This window comes from Acartia tonsa, chromosome 5 (assembly GCF_053477335.1).
Source record: "Acartia tonsa isolate MP-2025a chromosome 5, ASM5347733v1, whole genome shotgun sequence".
NCBI classification, from domain to species: domain Eukaryota; kingdom Metazoa; phylum Arthropoda; class Copepoda; order Calanoida; family Acartiidae; genus Acartia; species Acartia tonsa.
In genome coordinates this window covers 26,779,806-26,802,235 of record NC_137264.1, presented here as the reverse complement: position 1 = coordinate 26,802,235, position 22,430 = coordinate 26,779,806, and the positions used below count along the sequence as shown (strand labels likewise).

General features: G+C 34.2%; 2 protein-coding genes across 16 annotated transcripts in view; one reads left to right on the top strand and one right to left on the bottom strand.

The window, feature by feature from the left end:
- The window catches only part of Art4 (arginine methyltransferase 4), a 39,399-nt gene extending 25,548 nt beyond the window's left edge, over positions 1-13,851 (bottom strand). For all 13 annotated transcript variants that reach the window (XM_080161047.1, XM_080161048.1, XM_080161058.1 and 10 more), the window contains exons 1-6: positions 13,755-13,851; positions 6,298-6,359; positions 6,089-6,181; positions 5,913-5,974; positions 5,777-5,823; positions 2,649-2,751 (exon numbers count right to left, since the gene is read on the bottom strand). In XM_080161047.1, coding sequence (XP_080017173.1) covers positions 2,649-2,751; positions 5,777-5,823; positions 5,913-5,974; positions 6,089-6,181; positions 6,298-6,359; positions 13,755-13,802 — 415 coding nt within the window. In that variant the 5' untranslated portion in view covers positions 13,803-13,851. The remainder of the gene's footprint in view (positions 1-2,648; positions 2,752-5,776; positions 5,824-5,912; positions 5,975-6,088; positions 6,182-6,297; positions 6,360-13,754) is intronic.
- A 1,325-nt stretch (positions 13,852-15,176) lies between these two features.
- LOC145319158 (proton channel OtopLc-like) overlaps positions 15,177-22,430 on the top strand; it is an 84,284-nt gene continuing 77,030 nt past the window's right edge. For all 3 annotated transcript variants that reach the window (XM_080161063.1, XM_080161062.1, XM_080161061.1), the window contains exons 1-3: positions 15,177-15,318; positions 15,502-15,572; positions 20,336-20,464. In XM_080161063.1, coding sequence (XP_080017189.1) covers positions 15,225-15,318; positions 15,502-15,572; positions 20,336-20,464 — 294 coding nt within the window. In that variant the 5' untranslated portion in view covers positions 15,177-15,224. The remainder of the gene's footprint in view (positions 15,319-15,501; positions 15,573-20,335; positions 20,465-22,430) is intronic.

Here is a 22,430-nt window from a genome sequence, read left to right as displayed (position 1 = left end):
TTTTGCAAGAATTTGCTATGTTTTGCAAGAATTTGCTATGTTTTGCAAGAATTTGCTATGTTTTGTAAGAATTTGCTATGTTTTGCAAGAATTTGCTGTGTTTTGTAAGAATTTGCTATGTTTTGCAAGAATTTGCTAGGTTTTGTAAGAATTTGCTATGTTTTGCAAGAATTAGCTATGTGAAGGACAGAAAAGCTAAGTTTTCCAAGAATTTGCTATGTTTTGTAAGAATTTGCTATGTTTTGCAAAAATTTGCTATGTTTTGTAAGAATTTGCTATGTTTTGCAAGAATTTGATATGTTTTGCAAGAATTTGCTATGTTTTGTAAGAATTTGCTATGTTTTGCAAGAATTTGCTATGTTTTGTAAGAATTTGCTATGTTTTGCAAGAATTAGCTATGTGAAGGACAGAAAAGCTAAGTTTTCCAAGAATTTGCTATGTTTTGTAAGAATTTGCTATGTTTTGCAAGAATTTGCTATGTTTTGCAAGAATTTGCTATGTTTTGTAAGAATTTGCTATGTTTTGCAAGAATTTGCTATGTTTTGTAATAATTTGCTATGTTTTGCAAGAATTAGCTATGTGAAGGACATAAAAGCTAAGTTTTACAAGAATTTGCTATGTTTTGCAAGAATTTGCTATGTTTTACAAGAATTTGCTATGTTTTGCAAGAATTTGCTATGTTTTGCAAGAATTTGCTATGTTTTGCAAGAATTTGCTATGTTTTGCAAGAATTTGCTATGTTTTGCAAGAATTTGCTATGTTTTGTAAGAATTTGCTATGTTTTGCAAGAATTTGCTATGTTTTGCAAGAATTTGCTATGTTTTGCAAGAATTTCCTATGTTTTGCAAGAATTTCCTATGTTTTGTAAGAATTTGCTATGTTTTTAAGAATTAGCTATGTGAAGGACAGAAAAGCTAAGTTTTCCAAGAATTTGCTATGTTTTGCAAGAATTTGCTATGTTTTGCAAAAATTTGCTATGTTTTGTAAGAATTTGCTATGTTTTGCAAGAATTTGCTATGTTTTGCAAGAATTTGCTATGTTTTGTAAGAATTTGCTATGTTTTGCAAGAATTTGCTATGTTTTGTAAGAATTTGCTATGTTTTGCAAGAATTAGCTATGTGAAGGACAGAAAAGCTAAGTTTTCCAAGAATTTGCTATGTTTTGTAAGAATTTGCTATGTTTTGCAAGAATTTGCTATGTTTTGCAAGAATTTGCTATGTTTTGTAAGAATTTGCTATGTTTTGCAAGAATTTGCTATGTTTTGCAAGAATTAGCTATGTGAAGGACATAAAAGCTAAGTTTTCCAAGAATTTGCTATGTTTTGCAAGAATTTGCTATGTTTTGCAAGAATTTGCTATGTTTTGCAAGAATTTGCTATGTTTTGCAAGAATTTGCTATGTTTTGCAAGAATTTGCTATGTTTTGTAAGAATTTGCTATGTTTTGCAAGAATTTGCTATGTTTTGCAAGAATTTGCTATGTTTTGTAAGAATTTGCTATGTTTTGCAAGAATTTGCTATGTTTTGCAAGAATTTGCTATGTTTTGCAAGAATTTGCTATGTTTTGCAAGAATTTGCTATGTTTTGAAAGAATTTGCTATGTTTTTAAGAATTAGCTATGTGAAGGACAGAAAAGCTAAGTTTTCCAAGAATTTGCTATGTTTTGCAAGAATTTGCTATGTTTTGCAAGAATTTGCTATGTTTTGCAAGAATTTGCTATGTTTTGCAAGAATTTGCTATGTTTTGCAAGAATTTGCTATGTTTTGCAAGAATTTGCTATGTTTTGCAAGAATTTGCTATGTTTTGCAAGAATATGCTATGTTTTGCAAGAATTTGCTATGTTTTGTAAGAATTTGCTATGTTTTGCAAGAATTTGCTATGTTTTGTAAGAATTTGCTATGTTTTGCAAGAATTAGCTATGTGAAGGACAGAAAAGCTAAGTTTTCCAATATTTTGCTATGTGATGGATCAAAAAGCTAGGTTTTGTGAGGTGAAGGGAGGCTACTTATGTCCTCAATCTTGCAAAATCTTTGTTAAGGGAGGCATGTTATGCCCTTCATCTAAGAAATTCTCACTTAAGGAAGGCTACTTATGTCCTTCCTAGGAAGGTAACTTCTGTCCTAATTTAGGAATGACTTTGTTTTCTTTCCATGATCCTGTTATAAATTTTTTTGGGGGAGATTTTTTTTTTTGGGGGGGGGGTATTTTTCATTTTTTGGGGGTTGGGGGTGTTCCACCCCCCAAGAAAATAGTTATAAACCTTGTCGGGACCTATGAGAAGCTACCCTGTAAAGGGGAACCCGATCGGTTCAGTGGTTAGCGAGATCCTTTGCTACAAACAAACAGACAGACATCGTTCTATATATAACACTAAAATTTAATTTATTACAATTGTTATAACCCTATACGTCCTATAATATAAAGTAATAAGCTTTTTTTGTTTGTAGCGAAGGATCTCGCCAACTGCTGAACCGATGTGGTTCTTCTTTACAGTGAAGAGTCTTATATACTCTGAGATGGTTTTAGGCTATTTTTCTGCCCTTCGAATATAGAGCCCCTAGATGCTAGGGGCGCAGCCGCTAGTATTACATAAAGAAGTACTTAAAATTAGATATTCATTTTTTTATTTTAATTACTGAGACCCCATCCCTGCATCATATTCTGTTGTTGGGATAGGTAGCCATAGAACTGGAAGTACTGAGTGGCTGAAGAATCTTCCGTTCTCTCTGTAAATACGCTTGCATCTTTCTCCTCCTATAGTTAAGAGTCAGAATATCAGGAACATTATTGGATAGGGAACAGGATAAGTAATGGTGTGTTATCAGTTCAAGGGAATAAAAACACAACAACAATGTTGACACTAACTCAATTTAATGAAACAGATATGGAAACCGCTTAACCAGTGAAGTTCAGCTACACAAGAAAACTATATTCAATTTCAACAGTTCTTAGGAAAATTACCCCCCACATTGGGAAAAACTTATTAATTGGGAGGGGGTTAATGCAACCATCTCGTTATCATTGAGTAAATGGCACTTAAATTCGAATTTTCATCTGAAATTTTGCATGAGTAACCCTTTTTCCCTAAATAGAACAAAAAGTTGCAAAAGTATCGGCTGGCAGCTCAGCCGTTTAGCCGTTTTTTTTTTTGCATATTTTCAGGGCAAAATTATCATTAATTAAGTAGAAATTAACTTCTTAAAACATATTTTGGGTTAAATTCATGGTGAATGATAGCAATAAACATTTTTTTAATTCTAGTATCAGTTACTAGAACCGGCTAAAAACGGCCAAGAGTATTTAGAGTAATAAGATAGGGCTTGTGACATGTCTAGGGCTAGGTTTTTATGGGTGCTGAGCTCAAAAATACTCAGGGGTGTATATTTTGCATGGGATCCCCGGCTCAGGGGGGGGGGGGAAAAAATAAAAAATAAGTGGTTGGAGGGGAAAAAAATGTAAAAATTAAGAAAACTGAAAACAGTTTTTCCATTTCGCCCCCCTCCTTATTTAAAAAAAACTAAAAAAATGTGTGGTAAAAAGAGTTCTTTAAATTTTTTCTATTTCCCCCCCTACTTTTTAAGAAAAATCTAGGGGGTAAAAAAATAAAAAAATTTGTAGCAGGGGAAAAAAAAATAAATCTTGTGCAGAATATACACCCCTGAAAATACTATTAAAAATAGTGGCGGCTCATTCATATGGCAACTGGGTAACGGCCACACCTCAGCTGGGAGAGGCTAAGAGTAGAATGAGTACATAGGGCTTATGACGTGTCTAGAGGAAGGTTTTTTTTACGGGTGCTGAGCTCAAGAATGCTACCAAAAATAGTTGCGGCTCATCCACATGGCAGCTGGGTAACAGGAGCAGCCAGGAGTAAAATAAGTAGATAGGGCTTGTGTCGTAACGTGTCTAGGGGTAGATTTTTCTGGGTGCTGAGCTCAAAAATGCTACCAAAAATAATGGCACTCCATCCATCCATAAGGCAGCTGGGTAGTTAAGTAGTTATAGCTTGAGAAGTGTCTAAGGGTAGATTTTTGTGGGTGCTGAGCTTAAAAATACTACCAAAAATAGTGGCACTCCATCCATCCATAAGGCAGCTGGGTAACAGCTGCAGCTTAGCTGAGTGCAGCCAAGAGTAGAAGAGTACAAAGGGCTTGCCGTTACCCATCTGCCATATGGATGGGCGGCCCCTATTCTTGGTAGTATTTCTGAGTTAAGCAACTATAAAAACCTACCCCTAGACACGTCACAAGTCCCATCTACTCATTTAATTTACTCTTTACCGCTTCCAGCTAGCTGTGTAACCAGCGCATGCTAAAAATCTCAAGATTAAAAAAATGCATTTATGGATATTGACCAATTTTATAGTTTTAATTTAATCTTAACCATATTTGAGAAGGATACCCAAAGTTAGAAGTGAAAATATTCATTACTTATGATATTACAACCTCTAAAAGTAGTCTACCTGGATATTTAGGATGAAAATAGAACTAAAATTTTATATGCAAACTTCAAATTAACGTCAAACTATTAAAAATTGAGCTCCAGTAATATGTTATACCTTTCTTGAAAGCTTATTGCATGTACTAAATGATTATTTAATTAATTTTTATACGTTTACTTATAAAATTAATGAAGCTCGGCGAGCTCGGAGTACAAGTCCTCCATTGTCCAAAGATTTAAATGGACAAAAAGGTCATTACCTAAGCTTTATATAGTGGGGTCAAACGTCCTGATTGGTCAAGTAGTTTTAAAGCCGTTTGCAAAATATCCGGTTTTATTAGACTCACCCTGTACTCCTCACCGCCGCCAGCTTTTTTCAGCTGTTTCCCAGCTGCAATATGGATAGTCGGTCACAATTCTTAATGGTATTTAATTTCTGAGCTTAGCAGTCAGCACCCCTAAAAACCTACCCAAAGACATGTCAGAAGCCCTATCTACACATTATACACCTGACCACCGCCAGCCGTTTTCAGCCTTTTCTAGCGTTTAGCGGCTGGTACTAGAAATTTTTAAAATGGTTATTGCTATCATTTAAATTAAACCAAAAATATGTTTTAAATACCTAGTTGATTCCTACGTAATTAATGATGAATTTGCCCTGAAAATAGGCAAAAAACGGCTAAACGGCTGAGCCGTTACTTTTCAAACTTTTGGTTTGATTTAGGAAAAATAGACCTACCAAGGATTACTCATGCAAAATTTCAGATCAAAATTCGAATTCTAAGTGCCATTTACTCATTGATTACGAGATGGTTGCATTAACCCCCCCCCCCCCCTTTGTTATTACATTTTATGGTTTGGGGCGTACATGCATTATTTGGGTTTTCCCAACCCAAGTGAAACCCAACTTTTGTCCTCCTTATGAAGGCCAACCCAAGTGAAACCCAACTTTTGTACCCTTATTAAGGCCAACCCAAGTGAAATCCGACTGTTGTCCTCCTTATGAAGGGCAAACCAAGTTAAACCCAACTGTTGTCCTCCTTATGAAGGGCAACCCAAGTGAAACCCAACTGTTGTCCTCCTTATGAAGGCCAACCCAAGTGAAATCCGACTGTTGTCTTCCTTATGAAGGGCAACCCAAGTTAAACCCAACTGTTGTCCTCCTTATGAAGGGCAACCCAAGTTAAACCCAACTGTTGTCCTCCTTATGAAGGGCAACCCAAGTTAAACCCAACTGTTGTCCTCCTTATGAAGGGCAACCCAAGTTAAACTGTCCTTATGAAGGGACACCCTATGAAAAGGAGGGGCTACAAATTATTCTGTATTTCTGCTATCCTGCCTTTAATTTGACAATAGCTTTGTATAATTTGTTCGTCTCTTCCTCTCCTGAAATAATCAAAAGCAATTTTAAGATATCGCCATAAAGAATGTATAATATCTAAACGTAAATCCAATAACAACACAGTTTTTTATACCTGGGAACTGGCATAGTAGAGATTCTGTCGACAATTTGAACAAAATTGCTTTAGGACCAATCCTAAAACAGACATAACTTTCAATTTAAATTAATAGCATTATTTATAATAAAAGGATAAAAGGTTATTAAAGTACCTACTGAACATTATTTTAACATGAAGTTTCTTAAACTAACCTGGCATATTCAGACAGTCGACTGATGATAAATTCCTTAGGCTCTTGTTCGTTGTCAATCTTAAGGTTTAATCCTTTGGGATCATACTCAACTCTAAATATATGTAAATATTCTACGTTTTAGCACTTATAATAATTTCTAAATAAATATCGCAAAATGGAGACAAAATTCAACATATACAATTTTTTATACGTTCTTCCAGTGTTTACCTTAGGGTGACTGTAGTAGGATAAACAGGAACGCTAGAGCCCTCCTCAATCATACGGCGTACCTAAACAATATTAATATTTCAGTTAAAACCTTTATTTCCGAAGACAATGAGTATTGAAATAAACCATTCGCTTCACTTTTTTTCAGTATAAACCTTACAGTTGTGGTCCAAAACTAATTAAAAATAATACAATTCATGCCTAAGCAATTACTATGAGAAAACAATATTGAATTTCGAATCTACTCACCTCTCTATAGCACTAGAGCTCGAAAACTAGCTCTTGAGGAAAACTTTGCTCTACCAGGAAAGTACATATTTTTTGACAAATAAAAAAATGTCTTTTTTTAAAAAAGGACAAACCGTCTCAAGTACTTGAAATCTTGCAGATAGACCTCATAATGTTTAGAGTTTTTGATGGGGCATATAAAGACCTTTCTATAGACACCTTCAAGGTTTATTCACAATCTCAACCAATTTGGCATCACAAAGAAAACCCTTGCAAACATCGAGAACTAGAAATAGACAGAGCCGTCATGTCTCAAAGTTGGATGGGTCTCTCCGTGGCCCTACTACAGCGTAGTATAGTATATCTATTGCAAACAGTTTTAGTCAATTCGCATTTTTTACCAAATCCCGACAGAATCACGAATTTTAGTAGGTCTACAAAACAGCATGTCTTTGGTATTAATTAAGATAAAGGGGGGGGGGGGGAAATGTGGTGACTCGTCACACGACATACCAGCAATTTTATTTTGGATGCTACTCCCTTAGTTTTAGAGATAATTGGATGAAATCTTTTGGGCTGGGTCACTAATTACCCCAACTAGTGGTATCTTTAAAAAAAACGGCGGCGGGACCGCCGCTCCCGCCGTCCGCCGCCGTTTTCCGCCGCCACCAAAAAAAAAATTTTTATTGCATTTCTCGCCGAATTAGGCAATTTGGAATCATTTGAGACCATGTTATTTTTTTCAAAAATTTTTTCCCTTACAATCAACCCTGCGGAGGGACTTAGTCATTTTTTTTTAAATTCTCGTTTTTCAAGGTATATCTTAAATACAGTAATTCTCCTGTGATTTTGAAGATATTGAAACAAAATCTTTTTAGGTTGGTAAGTTTAAAATATTTTAATTAAGAAAACGGCGGCGGGACCGCCGCTCCCGCCGTCCGCCGCCGTTTTCCGCCGCCACCAAAAAATTTTTTTTATTGCATTTCTTGCCGAATTAGGCAATTTGGAATCATTTGAGACCATGTTATTTTTTTCATAATTTTTTCCTCTTACAAGCAACCCTGCGGGGGGACTTAGTCATTTTTTTCAAATTCTCGTTTATGAAGGTATATCTTAAATACAGTATGCTACTCCCTTAGTTTTAGAGATAATTGGATGAAATCTTTTGGGCTGGGTCACTAATTACCCCAACTAGTGGTATCTTTAAAAAAAACGGCGGCGGGACCGCCGCTCCCGCCGTCCGCCGCCGTTTTCCGCCGCCACCAAAAAAAAAATTTTTATTGCATTTCTCGCCGAATTAGGCAATTTGGAATCATTTGAGACCATGTTATTTTTTTCAAAAATTTTTTCCCTTACAATCAACCCTGCGGGGGGACTTTGTCATTTTTTTTTAAATTCTCGTTTTTCAAGGTATATCTTAAATACAGTAATTCTCCTGTGATTTTGAAGATATTGAAACAAAATCTTTTTAGGTTGGTAAGTTTAAAATATTTTAATTAAGAAAACGGCGGCGGGACCGCCGCTCCCGCCGTCCGCCGCCGTTTTCCGCCGCCACCAAAAAATTTTTTTTATTGCATTTCTTGCCGAATTAGGCAATTTGGAATCATTTGAGACCATGTTATTTTTTTCAAAATTTTTTCCCCTTACAAGCAACCCTGCGGGGGGACTTAGTCATTTTTTTTTAAATTCTCGTTTATCAAGGTATATCTTAAATTCAGTGCTACTCCTGTGCTTTTAAAGATATTGAAACAAAATCTTTTTAGGTAGGTCAGTAAAAAAATATTTGAAAATATTTGAATAAAAAATGGCGGCAGGACCGCCGCTCCCGCCGTCCGCCGCCGTTTTCCGCCGCCACAAAAAAAAATTTTTTATTTCATTTCTCGCCGAATTAGGCAATTTGGAATAATATGAGACCAAGTTATTTTTTTTCAAAAATTTCCCCTTACAAGCAACCTTGCTCCCGCCATCCGCCGCCGCCGTTTTCCGCCATCGCCCCCAAAAAATTTGAAAAAATAACATGGTCTCATATGATTCAAAATTGCCTAATTCGGCGAGAAATGCAATAAAAAATTTTTTATGGTGGCGGCGGAAAACGGCGGCGGCCGGCGGGAGCGGCGGTCCCGCCGCGGTTTTTTTTGAAAGATACCAAAACTTGGGGTAATTAGTGACACAAACAAAAAGATTTCATCCAATTATCTCTAAAACTAAGGGAGTAGCATACTGTATTTAAGATATACCTTCATAAACGAGAATTTGAAAAAAATGACGAAGTCCCCCCGCAGGGTTGCTTGTAAGGGGAAAAATTTTTGAAAAAAATAACATGGTCTCAAATGATTCCAAATTGCCTAATTCGGCGAGAAATGCAATAAAAAAAATTTTTTTGGTGGCGGCGGAAAACGGCGGCGGACGGCGGGAGCGGCGGTCCCGCCGCCGTTTTTTTTAAAGATACCACTAGTTGGGGTAATTAGTGACCCAGCCCAAAAGATTTCATCCAATTATCTCTAAAACTAAGGGAGAAGCATCCAAAATAAAATTGCTGGTATGTCGTGTGACGAGTCACCACATTTCCCCCCCCCCCCCCTTAATATTTTTTTTGCATAGACTATTTAATTATGACCCTATTTAATGTTTTATTACCTTAATTAAAAAATATTTAAAAAATTTGTATAACGGCAATATATGGTCTTAAATATACCCTAACAAGGATGACAACATCCATAAAAGCGAAGCTCTGAAATGGAAGGACAAACGAACATTAACACTTGTAGATTGTCAGAACTAAATTAGCAGAATATTAATGCATCAGTACAAACAATATTTTAAGAAAATTTGTTGCAAAACTGCATAAATAGATGATACTGTTTAAGGACATACTTACATTTTTGGGACTTGTTTATAGAGATGCTTCGCTTATAACATTGTACCTTGTTGTAATAGGAATCAGTTTTCAAAAAATCAGAAGAATCGGATAATTTTAACATACAAAAAATTGTTGTCAAAAGTTCAAAATCGACATGTTTAAAATAGACGTACGGACATTCTGGTATTGTTTATAGAGTTGCTACGCTTTCTTAATTGTACCTAACTACTATAGGAATTATCATGCAAAGTTTGGAATCGATAGGACAATTCTAACCTGTTAAAATTAACGAAAAGAGCTAACTCTCTGTGACGGACGGAGGGACCGCCCCTAATTATAGAAAAGCTTCGCTTTTAAAAATAGGCTATTTCTGATCACTTACTACAAGCTTAAAAATAATGATAGAATTATAAGCAGCAAAAAGCGGGCATAAGACAAGAGGAATAATGAGTGTGCAAAATTTTATTACATTTGAACAGTGGGAAGTTCACACCATTTCACCCCGTATAAGGCTTACTTTTTCTTACCGTTCCGGTTTTCCCCCCCTGGCAGCTTGGGGGTGGACAATATTTTCTAAATTTAAACAAAATGTTTTAGACATTTTTAAGACCTTTCCAAAACATATTTTAGATTTCATGTAACTTGAGTATTACTTACACTTCAAATTTTTAAGCAATATGTCAGTACTTCTCCCTCCCTGCGTTGAGTAAAAAACTACGATTTTTTAGTCAAAATTTTGCATATTTTGGTAAAACAGCAGTAGAATTGATGAAATAAATTATATTTTTTAATTTTTCCTATTAACCCTTACAGATCGGGCCCCTATTCCCACCTTAATAGATTGGGGTGGGGGTCATATTGACCCCCCCCCCCCTCTATCTCGGCTTCTGTTACAGATAAAGACGTAAAATTTTTTTCTGGTGGTTCATGTGTATTTTTAGAGAAAATTACTTTTTCTAGTCATAGCAGTCAGGCCGCTCCTTAGCCGCTTTTTAGCGGCCAGCCGCTAAATTTTAAAACAGCTGTAGAGCGGCCAATTTTGCTGCTAGGATGGACAAATTTTAGGACGAAATTTTATTTTTCATAACAAAAAAATTACTTTTTCTGATCATCGCCGAAAAACGGCAAATAACGGAAACCGCCATTTTCGGCGGTTACGGCGGTAAAACGGCGCCAATTATTATTTTTATCTGTTTATTGTTGCTCAAGGATTTACCAAAAAAATTATAGGTCTCTAGCTGTAATAGAAGCCACGATATTCATGATATATGTCTGTAGTAAAAGCCGGACAAAAATCGGTCATAAAGTCGGTCAGGGAGCGGTCAAACGGTCATAACACCACTTTTCTCATAAGGTCATTGATATCTAAGTATTCACCAAAAAAAATTTAGGTTTCTACCTTATACACAAAAGTCATAATGTAGAAATTAAGATTTATTTAGAATTTTTTTTTAATTTTGTTGCTACCCAACCGACTTTGACCGGACACCATGACCGACACAGACCAGCTATCCTATCAACTCTTGCCGACGTATAATTACTAAACTTAAAAAGTCATGAAAACACAACTCTCTATCTTACCTACAAAAAAAATGACATTGAAAAAACTAGAGGGGGGGGGTCAATATGACCCCCCCCCCCCCCGATCTGTAAGGGTTAAAATACACGCAATCCCCCAAAAAAAGAAGAAAAAAATTAGTCATAACTCCTAAAATGAAAAAAGGTATGACAGTTTCAACTGTTAAACTGTTTTTAACTTTTTTTTTAAACCTATATCGAAAATATACTATGACACCAGCAGAATCAAACTGCAGAGCCTAAATTTGAATTAAGTCCCCAATAAACTTTTTTTGGGGAATTTAAAAATTAATTTTTACTGGTTGCTGTAGTCCTTTTTGATTAGAGCGATAGGTCTTTTTTTATTTGGTTAAAATTCATAGCTTTTTGAGTGTTTTGTTTCATAAATATTGTATTCTGGTATAGAGTAAAATTAGGCCTTTTCATTTCATCTAAATTAATTCATTAAACAGTTAATTCTTTACAATATATCAATGAAATAACATTATCATGTTTGTTTTCTATCACTTATTAAAAACACATAAAAAATGGCTGTAAAGGGTTAAATAATGTAAGATCATATGACAACAAATGTTAATGCAATACAACAAATTTATTTTTGCCACATATACAAATATGATATAATATAAGATTATTCAAACTTTTTTTTATGAAAATTTTTTAAAACTATGTATCTTTTATGTGTATGGTATTCATTCTTTTCATTTTAATTAAATAGAAATTATATAACTACATTGGAAATTTAATAAGTCACTTCGTGAAAACACTCTTTTTTGAAATGTAAAGAATTGAAATGAAAGAAGACTTCGGATTGGTTCAGACATCAGAGTAATATGTTTTATTGTATATGTTAGATTTTTCAATGAAATTAATTTTTTTAGAAAAAAAAAATTTCCATTGAACAAAGTAATGTTTTTTTTTAGGGAATTATATAAATTGTTCTAAATGCCACAATATCAAATCAAAATGACCAGAGCAACATTAAAATTTAATTTTTAAATCCCCAAAAAAAGTTTATTGGGGACTTAATTCAAATTTGGGCTCTGCAGTCTGATTCTATAGGTGTCCTAGTATATTTTTGACTTCCCATTCAAAAATAGGTTAAAAACAGTTGAAGGTCAAGATTCTTAAGCCAAAGATACGCTACACAGTGGCCCTAGCGTATCTTTGGCTTAAAAATCTTGACCTTAACAATTGAAACTGTCATAACTTTTTTATTTTTTTGAGTTATGACTTAAAGGGGGGTTTTTAATGCAACCATCTCGTAATCAGTGATTAAATGGCACTTAGAATTCGAATTTCGATCAGAAATTTTGCATGAGTAATCCTTGGTATGTCTATTTTCCCTAAATCGAACAAAAAGTTGGAAAAGTAACGGCTAACAGCTGGCGGCTCAGCTGTTTTGCCATTTTATTACTATCTTAAGAGCAAAAAAGTCACGAAATCTATCTTCACATAATACTTTTTCTCACTCAAAAATCTTATCAGATGGTTCTAGCCGGTAGCTGTTGGTACTAGAAATTTAAAAATTGGTTATTGCTATCATTTAACATGAATTAAACCAAAAATATGTTTTAAAAAGTTGATTTCTACGTAATTAATGATGAATTTGCCCTGAAAATAGGCAAAAAAACGGCTAAACGGCTGAGCCACCAGCCATTACTTTTCCAACTTTTTGTTCGATTTAGGGAAAATAGACCTACCAAGGATTACTCATGAAAAATTTTAGATAGAAATTCGAATTCTAAGTGCCATTTAATCACTGATTACGAGATAGCTGCATTAAACCCCCCCCCCCTTTTTTCCTTTTTCAAAATGGGATTGCATGTATTTTAATAGGAAAATTTAGAAATATAAATTTATTTCATCAATTCTACTGTTGTTTTACCAAAATATGCAAATTTTTGAGGAAAAAATCGTATTGTTTTACTCAACGCAGGGAGGAAGAAATTCAGACACATTGCTCAAAAATTTGAAAATTTGAAGTGCAAGTAATACTTGAGTTACAAGAAATCTAAAACATGTTTTGGAAAGTTCTTAAAAATGTCTAAAACATTTGGTTTAAATTTTAAAATTATTGCCCACCCCCAAGCCGTCAGGGGGAAAAAACCGAAACGGTGAGAAAAAGTATGCCTCATACGGGGTGAGATGGGGTGAACTTCCCACGGATAAAATCTAATGAAATTTTGCACACTCATTAATAAGCATGTCTTGTTGCCGCGTTTTGCTGCGTATAATGGTAGCACTATTTTTGAGCTAATAGTAACCGCTCAAAAACATACCTTATATTTAAGGACTTCCAATTGCCTTAAAAAAACACATTATTTTTTTTATCAAAAACAATAAATGAGGCCATAATTAAATTATTTATGCAAAAAAAATTATTAATTTATCTTAAATAAGACCAAAGATATGATGTTTATAACACCTACTAAAAGGATTAATTTTGTCGGGATTAGGGCAAAATATCGTGTTGACTGAAGTTGTTTACAAAAGATACACTACACTAAGCTGCAGGGCCGCAGTGGCTAGGGCCACTGTCGTCTGTCTTTAACCAAATTAGCAAGGATTGAGTTAACTAGTTAGAAATCTGGTTATAATGTCCTTAAGGATTTTTAAATGCCCCATCAAAAACTTTGTGGTTTATCTGCAATATTTGAAGTACTTAAGATGGTTCAATTTATGAGCGATTGTTTTTTTTTAAATCCCTTTTAATGAAATATGTAGGTATTATATAATAATAATGATCATTCGTTAACAAGTAAAAAACTTTAGAAATGTTCTGTCGTACCTTGACTCCATTAAAGGTACATTCGTCTGGCAGGCTGCCTTTGCTCATTTTCTTATGTTCGTTCACTGTCTGAAATTTTATTTATGGTTGCAAAAACTGTAAATATATTAAATTAGTTTTTATATAGGTAGGTACATAATATATATTATTTAAGCTATATATTAACCTATAAAAAAACCTTGCATTTATTCAGTTTTGTTATCTTTTATCCAAATTCTCCTATTTAATTTACTTTTAAATATATCCTCATGCTTTTTATATTGTGCATTTAACAGCGCATAGAGTCACAGAGTGCTCTGTTGTCTCTGTCTGTCTGTGAGTGTAATTTGTATTTGTGTGAGTTTAAAATAGTACGCGGCAATTTGTTCACACACTCTCGCGCATTTCTGGGAAGGCGCAACTTTTATTAAATTTGCTGAAGGATGGTGCAAGTAGTAAGGTTATATTTGTTCGTAAAAAATTCACTTACATTTTACAACATAACCCCTCACATTGTACTAGGATGATTTTAAGTTATTTTTTTATTTAAATCTTATTCTTGGAATAAATGTAGGAATTTGCACTCCTGTGGGCCTATTTTAATTTGTATGGTGTAATTAAAGAACATTTTAGTAATATGGAAGTTTCGATGTTGAGGCATTTGCGCTTAAATCAAAACAAAGCGGTTTTTACTTGAATATGAGAGAAAGAGAGTAACAACAAAACAAAGAAAATTGTATGTTAGTATAAGTTAAAGTATTATAGCTTTACGTTTGTAGTCTATTATAATTTAATGAAATAAAATAAAAATCTTCTAAATACTTATTTATTTTAAATATTTTTATATATTTATTTGTTGACTTATATCGACGTAGCCGGGGGTCAGGATGAGCAATATTTTTTGGGAGTTGAACAGTCCCCTACTCCCAAAATAAACTATTAGGGGTGCCACTCTGCTTATACATAATTGGAGGCATTTCTAAGGCTGGTGGTTGGGTGTTGAATCTCTTTAATTGGCTTGCTTGGGACCCTTGTTTCAAGGAGGTAGGGGATTTCCTGAATTTTGATTAGTGATCATCACACGTTTTAGATTTACTTTTATATATGTAGTTAATTCCAATGTATTTAAAATGTGAAATTTAATAATTCCACATTTTATTCTGAACAATTTACCTGGTACGCATTGATTTATCTAGAATGTGTTTAACGTTATGTGATTTGTTGGTACTTAGGTACTCTTAAAGTCACTATTTCCTTCGTATGTTTTGCTTTTTGTCTTTCTAATAAAACTACCTTTTATTTGATAATTATGTAAGTTGATATCTTTTTTTTATTGATAGCCAACTAATAATCTTTATGTATTCTTTTGCCACAATAGACAAATGTGAAACATGAAACTGAATGGCGACCATATATATATATTGTAGTTATTCGAAGAGGGTAACAAATTGTTACATTTTTTAGATATTTGAAATACCATAATTACATAAAATGCGACTGAAAACGTATATAGAAAGTATAAGCTTTAAAGCTATCTTCACTCTCACAAGATCATCATCAGTTCTCTACTTTTTCATTGGGTTAGGTAAAAGTTTTATAAACTCAACAAACTTTTTGTGAAAATGTAAATATTAGTTATTTTCTATATTCCTCAATAAAGAAAAGATTTTCTATATGCTATAAAAGATAGAGGACTATTTTTTATGGTGTTAATGTATGTGTGTGTCACTGCGCATGCTTACAATTTACACCTTATTTTTAAATTTAGGTGTCTACATAAGTTTTATGTTGACAAGTCTCGCTTCAGATCCAGTCCCAGTTCACCATCATGATCTTGAGGAATATACCCTTGAAATAACTTAAAAAATTAAAGTTTGTTTAAGGGGGGGGGGGGGAAGTTCTGCCACTTTCGCGTAAACAGTGTGCAGTGGACTAGGTATTGATTTTAGATTATAGGTTATTTAGGATAAAAGTTTACTTTTGGGTATTAGTTCACGTATATTTAATCATTTTTTGAATAGGTCTCCAGGTTCAGGTGCTGCAGGCTGGAAGGTCGTTTCTGGACAGGTAAAAAAATTAAAAAATTTTTGTTTGAAGAGTTAGAGAGCAACTTATAAAACAAAATATGCTTCTTTTTGAATGTTATTAACATATCTGCAGAAAAAATTAAATTCGGCCTCCAGGTTCAGGTGCTGCAGGCCTCCAGGTACACTCTGGACAGGTAAAAATTAAAAAAATTATTTGAAGAGTTAGAGGTACACTTATTAAACCAAATATGCATCTTTTTGAATGTTATTACCATATTAGAAGAAAAAATGACAATCGGCCTCCAGGTTCAGGTGCTGCAGGCCTCCAGGTACACTCTGGACAGGTAAAAATTAAGTTTTCTTATTTGAAGAGTTAGAGGTACACTTATTTAACCAAATATGCATCTTTATGATGTTATCATCATATTTGCAGAAAAATTTAAAATCGGCCTCCAGGTTCAGGTGCTGCAGGCCTCCAGGTACACTCTGGACAGGTAAAAATTAAAATTTCTTATTTGAAGAGTTTGATGTACACTTATTTAACCAAATATGCATCTTTTTGGATGTTATTACCATATTTGAAGAAAAAATGACAATCGGCCTCCAGGTTCAGGTGCTGCAGGCCTCCAGGTACACTCTGGACAGGTAAAAATCAAAATTTCTTATTTGAAGAGTTAGAGGTACACTTATAAAACAAAATATGCATCTTTTTGGATGTTATTATCATATTTGAAGGTAAATTGACAATCGGCCTCCAGGTTCAGGTGCTGCAGGCCTCCAGGTACATTCTGGACAGGTAAAAATTTTAAAAAAAATATTTAAAGAGTTAGAGGTAAACGTATTAAACCAAATATGCGTATTTTTGGATGTTATTATCATATTTGAAGGTAAATTGATATTCGGCCTCCAAGTACAGGTGCTGCAGGCCTCCAGATCCATTCTAGACAGGTAAAAATTAAAAAAAATTATTTAAAGGGTTACAGGTACACTTATAAAACCAAATATGCATCTTTTTGGATGTTATTATCATATTTACAGAAAAAATTCAAATTGGACTCTAGTTTCAGGTGCTGCATGCCTCCAGGTACACTCTGGACAGGTAAAAATTAAAATTTCTTATTTGAAGAGTTAGAGGTACACTTATTAATCCAAATATGCGTGTTTTTGGATGTTATTATCATATTTGAAGATAAATTGACAATCAGCCTCCAGGTTCAGGTACTGGAGGCCTCCAGGTCAACTCTGGACAGGCAGATAAAATATTTTTTAATACTTTTTAATTTGGAAACCTTACCTGGATCCTGTTGACTGCTGGTTGTTGGTAGCCAGTTAAAAAATCCTAAATGGTTATTTTTGAATTTATAGGAATGATTTCTAAAAAGAAAATGGCTAAATTATAATAATTTAGTATAATATAGCATTTAAGGCTCCAGACAGGCTGTAGGCGGCCTCCAAGAGCCTGCTGGACAGGTAAATCAAATGTGTAATCTTTTATTTAAAAGAAAGGTATACTATGTAGAAATAGAAAAGAAACTTTATATAAAAAATTAGAGCATAAAATTTGCAAAGTTATCCTAAATAATATTCACATAACTTTCGTCATTTACTTATTTCCAGTGAACAATAAATATTTCTTCATTTTAGAACTCTGAAAAAAATATTTTACAGATCAAATTATCTTTTTTAAAATATGTACAACTTACATTATCAAAAAGAAATACATTATTTAATAAAATACTGCTTAACTAGAAGACTAGATTTTTGTATCTTAATACTTTGTATTTAGAATATAAAAAAAACTTGTCAAATCATACAAATACATTATATAACAAAATACAATTTTTGCCAGAAAGTGTCAGGAATTCCTGCCTTTTTCTTTAGACGTGGATTGAATATACAACCTAAGAATTTCTTTATATTTTACTAACCTGGATGGAGAATCTGTAGCTCTGAATGACATCTGGATAAAACTAACCTCTCTCAGTAGTAATTTTAGAATTATTTCACTAGCATCTATACTTTATAATCTGAATCCTATTGAAATTGCATTCCCCATTCTGAGTATCTGTAATATTATATCTTATACAGAATTATATTTTGCATATGTGTGGAAAACCATACATAAACAAAAAGTAATAAATACAGATCTATCTAGCTGGCTCCTGGAGGCCACCTTGACCCTATCTGGAGCACAACTCAAACCTTTCATCTAAATAAAACAAATTATAAAATTGATTTTTTAAACCTGTCCAGCAGGCTCCTGGAGGCTACCTAGAGCCTGCCTGGAACAAAAATAGAAGACTTACTTAATAAATTTTGTCATATTATTATATTTTAATAATTTTCTATTTAGAAACCTTTCCTCTAATATCAAAAATTACCTTTATTGGAATTTACCTTGCCAGCGGCCACAAGCAGTCACCAGTGGTCACCAGGATCCAGGTACGGTGTCAAAATAAAAAAGTTTAAAAAAATATTATAACTGCTTGTCCAGAGTGTACCTGGAGGCCTGCAGCACCTGAACCTGGAGGCCGATTGTCAATTTACCTTCAAATATGGTAATAACATCCAATAAGTTGCATATTTGGTTTAATAAGTGTATCTCTAACTTTTTAAATAAGAAATTTTATTTTTTACCTGTCCAGAGTGTACCTGGAGGCCTGCAGCACCTGAACCTGGAGGCCGATTGTCAATTTACCTTCAAATATGGTAATAACATCCAAAAAGATGCATATTTTGTTTTATAAGTGTACCTCTAACTCTTCAAATAAATGTTTTTAATTTTTACCTGTCCAGAGTGTACCTGGAGGCCTGCAGCACCTGAACCTGGAGGCCGATTGTCATTTTTTCTTCAAATATGGTAATAACATCCAAAAAGATGCATATTTGGTTAAATAAGTGTACCTCTAACTCTTCAAATAAATGTTTTTAATTTTTACCTGTCCAGAGTGTACCTGGAGGCCTGCAGCACCTGAACCTGGAGGCCGATTGTCAATTTACCTTCAAATATGGTAATAACATCCAAAAAGATGCATATTTGGTTAAATAAGTGTACATCAAACTCTTCAAATAAGAAATTTTATTTTTTACCTGTCCAGAGTGTACCTGGAGGCCTGCAGCACCTGAACCTGGAGGCCGATTTTAAATTTTTCTGCAAATATGATGATAACATCCATAAAGATGCATATTTGGTTAAATAAGTGTACCTCTAACTCTTCAAATAAGAAAACTTAATTTTTACCTGTCCAGAGTGTACCTGGAGGCCTGCAGCACCTGAACCTGGAGGCCGAATTTAATTTTTTCTGCAGATATGTTGATAACATTCAAAAAGAAGCATATTTTGTTTTATAAGTTGCTCTCTAACTCTTCAAACAAAAAATTTTTAATTTTTATACCTGTCCAGAAACGACCTTCCAGCCTGCAGCACCTGAACCTGGAGACCTATTCAAAAAATGATTAAATATACGTGAACTAATACCCAAAAGTAAACTTTTCCTAAATAACCTATAATCTAAAATCAATACCTAGTCCACTGCACGCGAAAGTGGCAGAACATCCCCCCCCCCTTACTCATTTATGCTATACTAGCGGTTTCGCCCCTAGCCTCTAGAGACTTTGCCCCAAGAGATGATAAAAAAGTTAAGGTGAAATTCGTAAAAAAAAAAAGAATTCGTAAGAATATCTAAAATAAGGATATCTACTACAAAAAAAAAGAAAGGGGATTTTTTTGTTTTCTGGGGGGTTGGGGGTCCCCCCCCTCCCAAGAAAATAGCCTAAAACCACCACAGGACCAGTAGGTATATTCCCTGAAGAGTAGAATCCGATCGGTTCAGTGGTTACCGAGATCTAAAGCTTCAGACTGACTGACGGACAGACATCAAGCTACTTTGTATTATAGATTAAAAATGGATTCAAAAACCTCCTAAAAGTTCACCTAACCTTAATTCTTTCAGAAACCATTTGATCAATAAAGCACATTTTTTTTGGACTTAAGTAATAAGCTATCAGAGGCATGCACTATCTATAATACAAAGTAGGACGATGTCTGTTTGTTTGTAACTCTCGCTAACCGCTGAACAGATCGGATTCTCCTTTACAGAGTAGCTTCTCATAGGTCCCGGGAATGTTAATAACTGTTTCTTGAGAGGTGGGACACCCCCCCCCCCAAAAAAAAAAAAAAACCAAAAAGTTTTTTTAAAATTTTTCTTTAAATCTAAAATACGAAAATCAAACCTTTTGGGGCAAAGCCCCTAGAGTCTAGGGGCGAAGCCGCTAGTAGTTTTTAAAAGAAGCAACAGTCCCCCCCTTAGCCCTTCGTATACAGTTTCCAATATCAGTTTTATACTTATAGGCTATAGATTTTTAATTTTTCTAATTTGAATAAATGGTTTCGGCTCTCGGTAATTGAACCATGGCATGCACAAATGGCACTTAGAATCTAAACTTTGTTATTAATCCTTGGTAGGTCTGTTTTCCCTAAAACAAACAAAAAGTTGGAAACGTAACGGCTGCATTTAGGCTGTTTTAACAATGAAAAATGAAATGATAGATAGGGTATTATTTTTTTAAAATCAGCCTGGATGGATCCTGACCTACCTTTATATTTTATCAATTTTATATTTATCATTGATAATACTTATTTACTCTAAAGAAGACCATTCTAAACATTGTACCCACAGCCATGGTTCTGCTTTTGTAAGACAGGTAGAAAATATGAAAGAGAGGACAGACAAGCCTAATTGATCAACTTAAAATTGTACTGATTTTCTTATATATTTAAAATATACCTACGCACTACATATTATTAGAATTAGTTATTAGATATGATAAAGGGGGGGGGGGGTTAATGCAACCATCTCGTAATCAATGATTAAATGGCACTAAGAATTCGAATTTCGATCTGAAATTTTGCATGAGTAATCCTTGACCATTCTAAACATTGTACCCACAGCCATGGTTCTGCTTTTGTAAGACAGGTAGAAAATATGAAAGAGAGGACAGACAAGCCTAATTGATCAACTTAAAATTGTACTGATTTTCTTATATATTTAAAATATACCTACGCACTACATATTATTAGAATTAGTTATTAGATATGATAAAGGGGGGGGGGGGGGTTAATGCAACCATCTCGTAATCAATGATTAAATGGCACTAAGAATTCGAATTTCGATCTGAAATTTTGCATGAGTAATCCTTGGTAGGTCTATTTTCCCTAAATCGAACAAAAAGTTGGGAAAGTAAAGGCTGGCGGCTCTGCCGTTTTTTGCCTGTTTTCAGGGCAAATTCATCATTAAGGGGGGGGGGGATTAATGCAACCATCTCGTATCAGTGAGCAAATGGCACTTAGAATTCGAATTTCCATCTGAAATTTTGCATGAGTAATCCTTGGTAGGTCTATTTTCCCTAAATCTAACAAAAAGTGAGAAAAGTAACGGCTGGCGGCTCAGCCGTTTTGTTATTTTTTGGATATCTAAATTTTAAATTAGTCACTAAACCTATCTCCACATAATACTCTTTTCCACTCCAAAACGCTATCAAACAGTTCTAGACGGTAGCTGTTGGTACTAAAAGTTTTAAAAATGGTTATTGCTATCATTTAACATGAATTAAACCAAAAATATGTTTTAAAAAGTTGATTCCTACGTAATTGATGATTTTTGTTCGATATAGGGAAAATTGACCTTCCAAGAATTACTCTTGCAAAAGTTCAGATCGAAATTCGAATTCTAAGTGCCATTTGCTCACTGATACGAGATGGTTGCATTACTCCCCCGCCCCCCCCCCCCCCTCCCTCCCTTACGTAGGAATCGAGGATTACTCATACAAAATTTCAGATCAAAATTCGAATTCTAAGTGCCATTTAATCATTGATAACGAGATGGTTGCATTAAATAAAAAACCCTCAATGAAAAAAGTAAAATTTCAAAACCCTAAGCTTAACATAAAATTAGTTTGAAAAATAATAGGTATAAAGTGATCAACAGAAATACTAAAACTAATTAAGATATACCCTATGCTAAAATAAATTCAAAGATTAAAATATTTGGCAATGTAGTTCTATTTTATTATGAAACTGGACTGCAATTAACGTTGATGGAAATTCCATTACAGTTATCTTATAGCGAACTTTTCCTTTTTTGAAGCTGGATGCTTTTGTATATTTCTTGCAGCCTTCTTTTAAGTGACTTATCTCCAGGGATTTTAAGGGATAAGACATTGGACGATAAAGGGGGGGGGGGGGGGGGAATGTGGTGACTCGTCACACGACATACCAGCAATTTTATTTTGGGTGCTACTCCCTTAGTTTTAGAGATAATTGGATGAAATCTTTTGGGCTGGGTCACTAATTACCCCAACTATTGGTATCTTTAAAAAAAACGGCGGCGAGACCACCGCTCCCGCCGCCCGCCGCCGTTTTCCGCCGCCACCAAAAAAAATTTTTTATTGCATTTCTCGCCGAATTAGGCAATTTGGAATCATTTGAGACCCTGTTATTTTTTTCAAAAATTTTTCCCCTTACAAGCAACCCTGCGGGGGGACTTCGTCATTTTTTTCAAATTCTCGTTTATGAAGGTATATCTTAAATACAGTATGCTACTCCCTTAGTTTTAGAAATAATTGGATGAAATCTTTTAGTTTTGGTATCTTTCAAAAAAAAAAACAGCGG